General features: G+C 44.4%; 1 protein-coding gene and 1 pseudogene across 3 annotated transcripts in view; both read left to right on the forward strand.

The window, feature by feature from the left end:
* Window positions 1–6,465, forward strand: part of HMGB3 (high mobility group box 3) — a 9,826-nt gene extending 3,361 nt beyond the window's left edge. For 2 of the 3 annotated variants that reach the window (XM_025373433.1, XM_025373434.1), the window contains exons 2-5: window positions 1,279–1,433; window positions 1,728–1,867; window positions 2,799–2,973; window positions 3,454–6,465. In XM_025373433.1, coding sequence (XP_025229218.1) covers window positions 1,279–1,433; window positions 1,728–1,867; window positions 2,799–2,973; window positions 3,454–3,600 — 617 coding nt within the window. In that variant the 3' untranslated portion in view covers window positions 3,601–6,465. The remainder of the gene's footprint in view (window positions 1–1,278; window positions 1,434–1,727; window positions 1,868–2,798; window positions 2,974–3,453) is intronic. The other variant, XM_025373435.1, reaches the window with a different exon arrangement.
* Window positions 6,466–9,167: 2,702 nt separating this feature from the next.
* LOC112616125 lies at window positions 9,168–9,781 on the forward strand (annotated as a pseudogene).
* Window positions 9,782–12,131: the final 2,350 nt, after the last annotated feature.

A 12,131-nucleotide genomic window follows, 5' to 3' on the forward strand; every position in this document is an offset into this window, starting at 1 on the left:
GGCCCGGGGGGGGCGGGGCGGGGCGGGGTGGGGGCCGACGGGCGGGCGGCGGCGGCGGGGCCCGGGTCGCTTTGTTCGCCGCCGTCGCCGCCGCCCGCGCCGGCCGCGCGCGGATCAGCCATTTTAGCGAGTGGGACTCCGAGGCGCGGCGGACGCCGCCACCAGTGCCGCGGCTGCCGCCGGCCCGGCCGCACACCCCCCGCGCGCCACCACCGCCGCCGCCCCCGGCCCCGCGCGTTCCCCGGGGATGACAGCGGCGGATTTCAGGGGCACTTTCTTTCATCAGGAGGCTTTTGACAAAATGGAAGGTGAATTACGGGTGTCCCGGTGACCCGGCGCGGGGGCCGAGGCGGGCTGCCTGCTGCCGGCCGGGACTCCCCGGCTCCCGGTCCCGCCCCGCCCGGGCCGCCGCTGCGGGGCTCTGTTGGGCAGCCTCGCGGGCGGCTGCTGCCAAGGGGAGCGCTTTAGTTTTACATGATGACCTTGGGTGTGGGAAAAGGAAAAGATGGCGGGAAGCTGGGGGGTGGGACAGGGACGATGACATGCCGCAGCTGCATTTTTATTTGGAAACTTTGGAGAAAGTGTTCTGGGCTGGACCTGCGTTCTGGGTTACAGATGAGCACGACTAGCCCTTTTGATACACCCTCCCCCTTTAGATAGTGATGAAGTGATGAATTGAACTAATAATACGGGGATACCTGCTCACTTTCCAGATCTCCCGTGTTGTAAAGCCATTTTTTAATAAGCCAAAACGCATCAACAATAGTGACAATTTCAGATATCCCCTACATATAGTTCTCCTGCTTTGGTCTTGTGTTCAGCAGTGGTAAGAGTTGTTGTTTTTAATTGCGTAACAGCAGATGACCAGATAGTCTTAAGTCATAGATTTCAAGCTTCCATCACCCTCACCAAATGTGTCCTCTCTGTGCCCTTCCCACTTTGTGATTGTAGTTTCCAAAACGTAGCAGTTCCAAAACTTAGCAGTTCTGTAACGCTGAGTACCCTACTTGGGTCGGCTCCATTTGAAGAACTTGATCGCTCTTGAGAAGTAACTCGCAAACCAGCGCGCTTCGTGCTGGTCAAAAGTTAAATGACAAGCGACAGTGAAGCTGATTTCTTTCCCACTCTGCCTTCTGCCACTGGTGTCGGGCACTAGGGGAAGGGGACTTCCTAATAGCAAGTGTAGTTTTAATTTTGCTCTGCCTTTGGTACATCTTGTTCTTGTCAATTCCTCCTTACTTTTCCTCATTGTATTTCTTTGTTTCTCTTCTGTCACAGTCAGGATGGCTAAAGGTGACCCGAAGAAACCAAAGGGCAAGATGTCTGCTTATGCCTTCTTTGTGCAGACGTGCAGAGAAGAACATAAGAAGAAAAACCCAGAGGTCCCTGTCAATTTTGCAGAATTTTCCAAGAAGTGCTCTGAGAGGTGGAAGGTATTTTTCTTTTGTACCCTTCAAACTAGTCTTAGTTGGGTTTCTCACTTTGGGGTTACTTACCTTCAGAGTTTCTCCCAGATGGCTGCTTGCTTCCTCTTTTACTTTTACTTAGAATCATTTTGCTTAAGAATTTTGTGTGTGTGCTTTTATTTTTTTAAGGCCCTGCACAGGTTTCAGGCCTTTACCTACCCCCTTTTGCAAGTGGTTCTAGCAACTGCCACTTAAATCACAAGAAACTGAATAGGTATATGTCACTGCATCGAGGGATTTAACGAGTCCTGTTCTTTGCAGACGATGTCCGGGAAAGAGAAATCTAAATTTGATGAAATGGCAAAGGCAGATAAAGTGCGCTATGATCGGGAAATGAAGGATTATGGACCAGCTAAGGGAGGCAAGAAGAAGAAGGATCCTAATGCTCCCAAAAGGCCACCGTAAGTGACTATAGGATTCAGGATAACAATTAATACCTTTTCTTCTGCTTGGAGGATTTGGTTTTTTGGTCGTCCTGTATTTCATTTCAAAATGAAATATTTTTTAAAAGATACTTAAAAGATGGCGATACCTCTGCAAACCATTCTGTACTTGGGCTTTACGATGCAGTGCCAGCGTTGTCTGTGGTTAAGGCTAAGGTGTTTGTGGGCTGTGCGTGCACATTCACAGTGATTGTCTATTGGCCTTTCCATTGTGAAGGAGACACCCCAGTTTTGGTTGTCGGGGTCCTTGAAGTATGTTCTTTATGCCTTTCCCAGTAATTGAAGGACTGAGACAGTACTGTGTGTGTGTGTGTGTGTGTGTGTGTATATATATATATGCGCGTATATATACGCATATATATTATATATGCATATATACACACATACACACACACACATATATATATGTATTTGAGATGCAGTTTCGCTCTTGTTGCTGAGGCTGGAGTGCAAGGTGTGATCTCAGCTCACTGCGACCTCTGCCTCCTGGGTTCAAGTGATTCTCCTGCCTCAGCCTCCCGAGTAGCTGGGATTACAGGCATGCACCACCATGCCCGGCTAATTTTTTAATATTTTTAGCAGAGACGGGGTTTCTCCATGTTGGTCAGGCTGGTCTGAAACTCCGAACCTCAGGTGATCCGCCCGCCTCGGCCTCCCAAAGTGCTGGAATTACAAGCGTGAGCCACTGTGCCTGGCCTAGCACCATATATTTTTCTAACCTTATACATTTGAGAACCTACAACTGTGTAGCATTGTATGTGGTATCATAGATTACTTCACTTTAGGGAGAAGTCATAGTGGTAGGAGGGAGTGCTACTCAGGAATGTGGGATTTCAACTTAAACTCACATTTTTGTGGTTTCTCATGTAATTTATGTAATTCTTCCAAGGTCTGGATTCTTCCTGTTCTGTTCAGAATTCCGTCCCAAGATCAAATCCACAAACCCTGGCATCTCTATTGGAGATGTGGCAAAAAAGCTGGGTGAGATGTGGAATAATTTAAATGACAGTGAAAAGCAGCCTTACATCACTAAGGCAGCAAAGCTGAAGGAGAAGTATGAGAAGGTAAGGTGGGGCTGGTAACCTGGACTGGTGAACAGGCAGTGGCTCTGGTATCAGTAGGTTGCAGGGCATGTTGCAGCTTTGCTGGCCTGAGTACTTAGCGTAGCACTCAAGGGCCCATCCCCCTGCAAGGTAGCTATGGGTGCTGGTGTTCATGCTTTTTTTTTTGACAGGTCTTTGTTTTGGGAACAACTTCAGGCTTGAAAAATTTTGCTTACTCTTTAAGAGAAAAAAAACCGGTAACAGAGGATTTGATAGTGCTACTAATGTAACTTGAAGGACACTTGAACACCCATTACCTTTTAAATTCGAATGGCTAAGAACCGAATTCATATATGGAAACATACTTCAAATATATATGGCAGCAGCACTGTCTTAACTTGATTTGAATTCCTGTCCTCTTACCTGAGATGAAGACTGCATGTTTCTACTTTCTGTTAAAACAGCCGCATACTCATTTGAAATGTGTCCCTGTTCCTCTAGGATGTTGCTGACTATAAGTCAAAAGGAAAGTTTGATGGTGCAAAGGGTCCTGCTAAAGTTGCCCGGAAAAAGGTGGAAGAGGAAGATGAAGAAGAGGAGGAGGAAGAAGAGGAGGAGGAGGAGGAGGAGGAGGAGGAGGATGAATAAAGAAACTGTTTATCTGTCTCCTTGTGAATACTTAGAGTAGGGGAGCGCCGTAATTGACTCATCTCTTATTTGAGAAGTGTCTGTTGCCCTCATTAGGTTTAATTACAAAATTTGATCACGATCATATTGTAGTCTCTCAAAGTGCTCTAGAAATTGTCATTGGTTTACATGAAGTGGCCATGGGTGTCTGGAGCACCCTGAAACTGTATCAAAGTTGTACATATTTCCAAACATTTTTAAAATGAAAAGGCCCTCTTCGTGTTCTCCTCACTCTGTGCACTTTGCTGTGGGTGTGACAAGGCATTTAAAGATGCTTCTGGCTTTTGTTTTTTAATTTGTAAGGTGGTGTTAACTATGGTTATTGGCTAGAAATCATGAGTTTTCAACTGTATATATCTATAGTTTGTAAAAAGAACAAAACAACCGAGACAAACTCTTGATGCTCCTTGCTCGGCGTTGAGGCTGTGGGGAAGATGCCTTTTGGAGGGGCTGTAGCTCAGGGCGTGCACTGTGAGGCTGGACCTGTTGACTCTGCAGGGGCATCCATTTAGCTTCAGGTTGTCTTGTTTCTGTATATAGTGACATAGCATTCTGCTGCCATCTTAGCTGTGGACAGAGAGGTCAGCTGGCATGAGAATTTTTTTTTTAAGTGCGGTAGTTTTTAAACTTTGTTTTTAAACAAACTGTAGAACTCTTCATTGTCAGCAAAGCAAAGAGCCACTGCATCAATGAAAGTTCAAGAACCTCCTGTACTTAAACATGATTTGCAACGTTCTGTTATTTTTTTTTGTATGTTTAGAATGCTGAAATGTTTTTGAAGTTAAATAAACAGTATTACATTTTTAAAACTGTTCTCTATTATAACAGTCAATTTCTGACTCAGCAGTGAACAAACCCCCATTCCATTGTATTTGGAGACTGGCCTCCCTATAAATGTGGTAGCTGCTTTTATTACTCAGTGGCCAGCTCACTTAGGGCTGAGATGGAGAGGGCTACTTGAAGCTGCTGTGTGGTTTTGTTTGTGTCTGAGTGGCATTCAGATGAAGTCTGGAGGAGCTAAGAAAAGGACATAGGCAAGGGTCAGTAGCCTTCCAAGGTATAGGAAGGTGGGTGATTAGGACTAAGGCTATCTAGGTTTAACTGTTGTCCCACCTCTACCCCCTATTTTGTGGGGCCAAATGTATTGCTAAACAGCAATTTCAGAGTGTATGGTGTGTCAAAAATTCAGGCCTGATTTTTTTTTTCTCGTTCACCCCTATTCCCCCCCCACCCCCCCGGCCCCGTGCTCCTGGCACATACCACATTATTTGTGGTGCCCAACATTTGGGATCTTGAGCCTGCTGCTGGTCTCCTGGATGCCAGTGAGGGTATGTGGGATGGGGTGGTGGGGTAGGGGACAGTATCCATTTTTTTGCTCCTACTTTACTCTCTCAAAACACCAAACACCCCAGGGAAGATTACAGGCTCCATCTTGGGCCACCTGAGCTATGGGGCAGGCTAATGGAATCAAACATTTCTAAGCACTAAATGTATCATGAAAAGTTGAATGGCCTACTCATAAAGTTTAGCTCATTCACTGGAAATGTAGATTGATGTTCAATGTTAAACTGGAAGAAGCTTGGTTTGTGTGTCAGTAGATATATTAGTGGGTAGTGTAACATTTTATCCAGGTTGGGGTGCGGGGAGATGGCCACAGTAGCAAGCGGTGACACTACCATTTTGAAGGCTGATATGTATATACATCATTACTGTCTGTAGCAATGAAAGATACAGTACTGTGTTGTGGGTGAGTGTTGCTATTGCCCAGCATTAATATTTGGGTGTGTACGTTTGAGGCTATGAGACACGCAGGAGTGTTTTTGTGGTATTAATTTTAAGAGAAAGCAGCTTTTTCTTAAAATTCACTGTTCAGAAACTTGCATGTCTGGAGGCGGTGTCCTCTCCACCCTGTCGGGTCCTGAATGAGTACAAGTTATGGTCATGGTCACAGCCTGATATCTATGTATTCATAGCCATTCCCTCTCCCATCAGAACTGTTTGTCCTGAATGTGTGCTCTAGTTCTAGAAAATGACCACTAATTTAAAAAACTCGGTTGTGAGGTTTGCCCAGAAGCGCTTGCTCCAGAATTACCCCTCCTGCTTCAGCCATGTCCTTGTCACTTGGCATTCTAAGCTAAAGCTTTAGCTTCCCAATTCATGATGTGCTAGGCCAAGATTCGGGAGCTGTTGCCAGACTCGTCAAATAGGGAAGAGAAACAACCTGTAGTCAAAAGGGAGTGATTTGTTAAGTGGTGCCTGTCTATCTCGTATCTAGATGTACCAAGCAGGGAAGGGCAAAGGATGGAAAGGAGTAACTTTTGTGCTTCCAAAGTAGCTAAGCAGAAGTGGGGAAGCAGTTTGGCCAAATGATCTTTGATTAGGCAAACATTGAGTTTTAAAGAGGCCATCAAGTTGAGGCCACTTGGTCCATTAGCTGATGCAGCAAGATCACTACTCAACGTTTTCACACTGTCACAAGATTGCTCCTCTAATGGAATAATGCCCTAGTTTCTCTGAGATGCGGTAAGTGGTATGATGTTACCTAAGGCTTAGGCTTAGCTTGATTTCTGGGCCCACTATATGTGTTCTTAAGATGCCAACCTGTTTTTTTTTTTTTTCCTCCATTTAAAAGGATAGTACCTACTCCCTCTAACCACCTCACCCCATTCTTGAATGACGTTTTATCCTTCGGAAAGAACAAGGCTGTGATGTAGTGACTATTGTCTGTGTCTCTGTGTGTCTGTTCTTGTCACAAATGTATTTGGGGACGTTGGATGCATTCATTTTCTGTAATAAAGTTTCTTAATCACTCTTCCCAAAAAGTAATCAGTGGGCTGTCTGCAATCTGTTTGAGATACTGAACCTCTGTACTTTTTGGTTGATTATCAAGGTTTTAGAAGTACAAACTTTGTGGTAACCATAGATCTGAACTGCTAACATTTAGTGGAATGATACCATCAAAATGACGCAAGTGTTAAGGACTCCAAAGCCCCAAGATCAACCTCCTGGCCGGAGGCATAAGGAGGAGTTGGCTCTGAAGCCCTGGACCAGGATAAATAGGCAATTTGCAGGATGCTGACGAGCTACTGTTTGATAAAGTGGTTGAGTACTTGTAATCAGCCAGCCCTGACCACCAGGGCTCCTCGAGGCCAAGGGTCTGAGCTTAGTTGGCTGACTCAGCCATGCCCAAGAAGGAGTTCTGGATGAGAGCCATGGGGACTGCTTGCTGTTCTTGGCTCCCAGCTCAGTTTTCTGTGGAGCCCAAGGCTACCTGGGAAGGAAAGGCCATTGAGCCAGCTTGGTAGCCCCAAGCTTCCCTTACTGCTTCAACCAGAGCAGCCTCCCCTGCTGTTTTATATGTGGGGCATCCTACGATTTCAGCTTTCAAAAGAAGCTGGAATACCATATCAATAAAAGGAAAAAGACACTTGATCATCTCAATAGACACAAAAACCTTGACAAACACTTTCATGATAAAAACAAGAGTAGAAGGGAACTTCCTCAACCTGATATAGGACGTTTAGGAAAACCCATGGGTTTATTCATCATTGTATTAGAAGTTCTAGCCAGGGCAATTAGGCAAGAGAAAAAGAGAAAGCATCCAGACTGAAATTGAGAAGACAAAGCTATGTCTATGTAGATGATATGATCTTGTATACAGATAACCGTAAAGAATCTCCAAATAAAACTGCTAAAAAATGAATTCATCAGCTGCAGTATACAAGATTAACATACAAAAACTAGTAGTGCTATGTACCAGTCACGAACAATATGAAATTAAGAAAACAATTCTCTTAAATATCTACAATAACATCAGAAAGAATAAAATATTTAGGGATGAACAATATAAGTGCAAAACTTACATGGGGAAAAGTACAAAATATTACTTAAGGAAATAGACATTCCATGTTCATGAATGGGAAGGGTTAATATTGTTGAGATGGCAATACTGAAATTGATCTAACGCAATCCTATCAGAATCCCAGCTGGCTTCCTCTAGTAGAAATCAGGCTGATTCTAAATGTCATATAGAAATTCAAGAGATGCAGGAGATACCCAGATCAATCTTGAAAACAGTTGGAGGATTCACATTTCTTGATTTCAAAACTACTTTATTAAAATTTTTTTTTTTTTTTTGAGACAGAGTCTTGCTCTGTTGCCCAGGCTGTTGTGCAGTGGCACAATCACAGCTCATTGCAGCCTCAACCACCCAGGCTCAAGGGATCCTTCACCTCATCCTCCCAGGTAACTGGGACTACAAGTGTGCACCACTGCACCTGGCTAATTTATTTATTTATTTTTAGAGACAGGGTCTCACTATGTTGCCCAGGCTGGTCACAAACTTCTGAACTCAATTGATCCTCCCGCCTTGACCTCCCAAAGTGTAGGGATTACAGCACACCTGTGAGCCACCACACCTGGCCTGATTTGAAAACTTGTAACAAAGCCAGGTGCGGTGGCTCACACCTGTAATCCCAGCACTTTGGGAGGCCAAGGCAGGTGGGTCACTTAGGGTCAAGTGTTTGAGACCAGCCTGGCCAACATGATGAAACCCCATCTCTACTAAAAAAAAAAAAAAAATCCGGGCATAGTGGCGCATGCCTGTAGTCCCAGCTACTCTGGCCAGAGGCCGAGGCAGGAGAATCACTTGAACCCAGGAAGCAGAGGTTGTGGTGAGCCAAGACTATGGCCACTGCACTCCAGCCTGGGCAACAGAGTGAGTGAGACTCTGTCTCAAAAAACAAAAACCAAAACTTACAATAAGGCTACAGTAATCGAGACGGTGTAGTACCAGCATAAGGGCAGACATATAGGCCAATACAATTGTGAGTCCAGAAATGAACCCAGACATTTGTGGCCAACTGATTTTTCAATAGAGATAAAAATAACATTCAATGGGGGAAATAATTTTCAACAAATGATGTTGGGACAACTGGATATCCATGTGCAAAGGAATGAATTTTGACCCTTCCGTCACAGTGCATTCAAAAATCAATTCAAAATAGATTAAAGACCCAAATGTAAGAGCTACAACTATAAAATTCTTAGTAGGAAACGTAAGTGTGAATTTCACGACCGTGGATTTGGCAATGGTTTCTTAGGACACCAAAAGCACATGCAACTAAAGAAAACAGTAGATAAGTTGAACTTCATTAAAATTAAAACAAAAACTTTTGTGCTTCAAACAGTACCACCAGGAAAGTGAAAAGACAACCTTTACAAAATGGGGGAAAATATTTGCACATCGTATATCCTATAGGGATCTAATATTCAAAATATATAAGGAACTATTACAACTCAGCAATAAAAAGACAACCCAATTTAAAAAATGAGCAAAATATCTTAACAGATATTTCTCAAAAAAAGATGTATAAATGGCCAATAAACACATGAAAAGATCCTCAGCATCATTAGTCATCAAGAAATTTAAATCAAGACTATAATAAGATACCGCTGAACACCCACTAGGATGGTTATAATAATGATAAAAAAGGGAGCTCTTTCCTTTCGCTGCTGCGACTACAGCCATGAGTATGCTCAGGCTTCAGAAGAAGCTCCCCTGTAGTGTCCTCCACTGTGGCAAGAAGAAGGTCTGGTTAGACCCCAATAAGATCAATGAAATCACCAATGCCAACTTCCATTAGCAGATCCGGAAACTGATCAAAGATGGGCTGATCATCTCCAAGCCTGTGACGGTCCATTCCCGGGCTTGATGCCAGAAAAACACCGTGGCAGAAAAACACCAGAAAAACACCTGCCCTTGGAAGGGCAGGCACATAGGCATAGATAAGCAAAAGGGTACAGCCAATGCCCGAATGCCAGAGAAGGCCATGTGGATGAAGAGAATGAGGATTCTGGGCTGGCTGCTCAGAAGATACCATGAATCTAAGAAGATTGATCACTACATGTATCACAGCCTGTACCTGAAGGTGCAGGGGAATGTGTTCACAAACAGGTGGATTCTCATGGAACACAGCCACAAGCTGAAGGCAGACAAGGCCCACAGGAAGCTCCTGGCTGACCAGGCTGAGGCCCGCAGGCCTAAGACTAAGGAAGCACGCAAGCGCAGTGAAGGCGCCTCCAGGCCAAGAAGGAGGAGATCATCGAGACTTTGTCCAAGGAGGAAGACACCAAGAAATAAAAGCTCCCCTTTTGTCTGTTCATACTGACCTCCGTGATTACATAGATCAGCCATTAAAATAAAACAAGCCTTTATCTGCTTGCCAAAAAAAAAAAAAAAAAAGATAAAAAAGGAAAATAACTAGTATTGGTGAGGATGTAGAGAAATTACAGACCTGGTACATTGGAGGTGGGAATGTAAAATGGTGCAATCGCTATGGGAAACAGCTTGGAGATTTCTCAATAAGTTAAACATAGAATTACCATATGACTCATCAGTTCCACTCCTAGGTATACACCCAAAATAACTGAAAGCAGGTATTCGAACAAATACTTGTACATGAATATCATGTACATTATTATTATTATTATTATTATTATTTGAGACGGAGTCTCACTCTGTCACCCAGGCTAGAATGCAATGGCGTGATCTTGGCTCACCGCAACCTCCACCTTCCAGGTTCAAGCGATTCTCCTGCCTCAGCCTCCTGAGTTGCTGGGATTACAAACGCGTGCCACCACATCTGGCTAATTTTTGTATTTTTAGTGGAGACAGGGTTTCACCATGTTGGTCAGGCTGGTCTTGAACTCCTGACCTCAGGTGATCCGCCCGCCTTGGCCTCCCAAAGTGCTGGGATTACAGACGTGAGCCACCGCGTCTGGCCTCATGTACATAATTTTTTTTTTTTTTTTGACAGAGTCTTGCTCTGTTGCCCAGGCTGGAGTGCAGTGGCGCGATCTCAGCTCACTGCAACCTCTGCCTCCTGGGTTCACACCATTCTCCTGCCTCAGCCTCCCGGGTAGCTGGGACTACAGGCGCCTGCCACCACGCCAGGCTAATTTTTTGTATTTTTAGTAGAGACGGGGTTTCACCATGTTAGCCAGGATGGTCTCAATCTCCTGACCTCGTGATCTGCCCGCCTCAGCCTCCCAAAGTGTTGGGATTACAGGCGTGAGCCACCACACCTGGCTTATGTACATAATTCTTAATAGCCAAAAAGTGGAAACAACCCAAATGTCCATCAAATGATGAGTGGATAAAATGTGGTATATCCATATGAAGAAATATTGTTCAGCCATAAAAAGGAATGAAGTATTGATACATGCTACAGCATAGATGAACTTTGAAATAATTATGCTAAAGAAGCCACTCACAAAAAATTACATATTGCATGATTCCATTTATATGAAATGTCCATAATAGGTACATCTATACAGAAAGAAAATAGGCTGGGCGCAGTGGCTCACACTTGTAATCCCAGCACTTTGGGAGGCAGAGGTGGGCAGTGAAACCCCGTCTCTACTAAAAATACAAAAATTAGCTAGATGTGGTGGCGTGTGCCTGTAGTCTCAGCTACTCGGGAGGCTGAGGCAGGAGAATTGCTTGAACCTGGGAGGCGGAGGTTGCAGTGAGCCAAGATTGAGCCACTGCACTCCAGCCTGGTGACAGAGCGAGACTGTCTCAAAAAAACACAAAAAAACAAAAACAGATTAGTGGTTACCTAGGGCTTGGAGTTATTGGGGGGAAATGGAGAGTGAATTGGGGGAAATGGAGAGTGAATTGGGGGGAAAAGGGGAGGGAAATGGGGGGGAAAAAGAGAGTGAATTGGGGGGAAATGGAGAGTGATTGCTAATAGGTACAGAGATTTTTGGTGGATAATAAAATGTTCCATAATTAGTGGTAATGGTTTACAACTCTGAAGTTTCTAAAAATTTTACATTTTTAAATTAAATTAAGTTTTTTTTGTTTTTTTTTTGATGTGGGGTCTTGCTCTGTCACCCAGGCTGGAGTTCAGTGGCATGATCTTGGCTCACTGCAACCCCCACCTCCCGAGTTCAAGCTCTTTTCCTGCCTCAGCCTTCCAAGTAGCTGGGACTACAGGCATGTACCACATTGCCTGGCTAATTTTTGTATTTTTAGTAGAGACGGGGTTTCACCATGTTAACCATGCTGGTCTCGAAGTCCTGACCTCAAGTGATCCGCCCACCTCGGCCTCCCAAAGTGCTAGGATTACAGACGTGAGCCACCACACCCAGCCTTATTTATTTATTTATTTATTTATTTATTTATTTATTTATTTATTTGAGATAGAGTCTCACTCTCTCTCCTAGTCTGGAGTGCAGTGGTTTGATCTTGGCTCACTACAACCTCTGCCTGCCGAGTTCAAGTGATTCTGCTGCCTCAGCCTCCCATGTGTCTGGGATTACAGGCACCCGCCACCATGACCAGCTAATTTTTGTAGTTTTAGTAGTGACGGTGTTTTACCATATTGGCCAGGCTGGTCTCAAACTCCTGACCTCAAGTGATCCACCTGCCTTGGCCTCCCAGAGTGCTGAGATTACAGGCATGAGTCACCGAGTCTGGCCTAACA

Source organism: Theropithecus gelada, chromosome X, assembly GCF_003255815.1.
Source record: "Theropithecus gelada isolate Dixy chromosome X, Tgel_1.0, whole genome shotgun sequence".
NCBI lineage: Eukaryota > Metazoa > Chordata > Mammalia > Primates > Cercopithecidae > Theropithecus > Theropithecus gelada.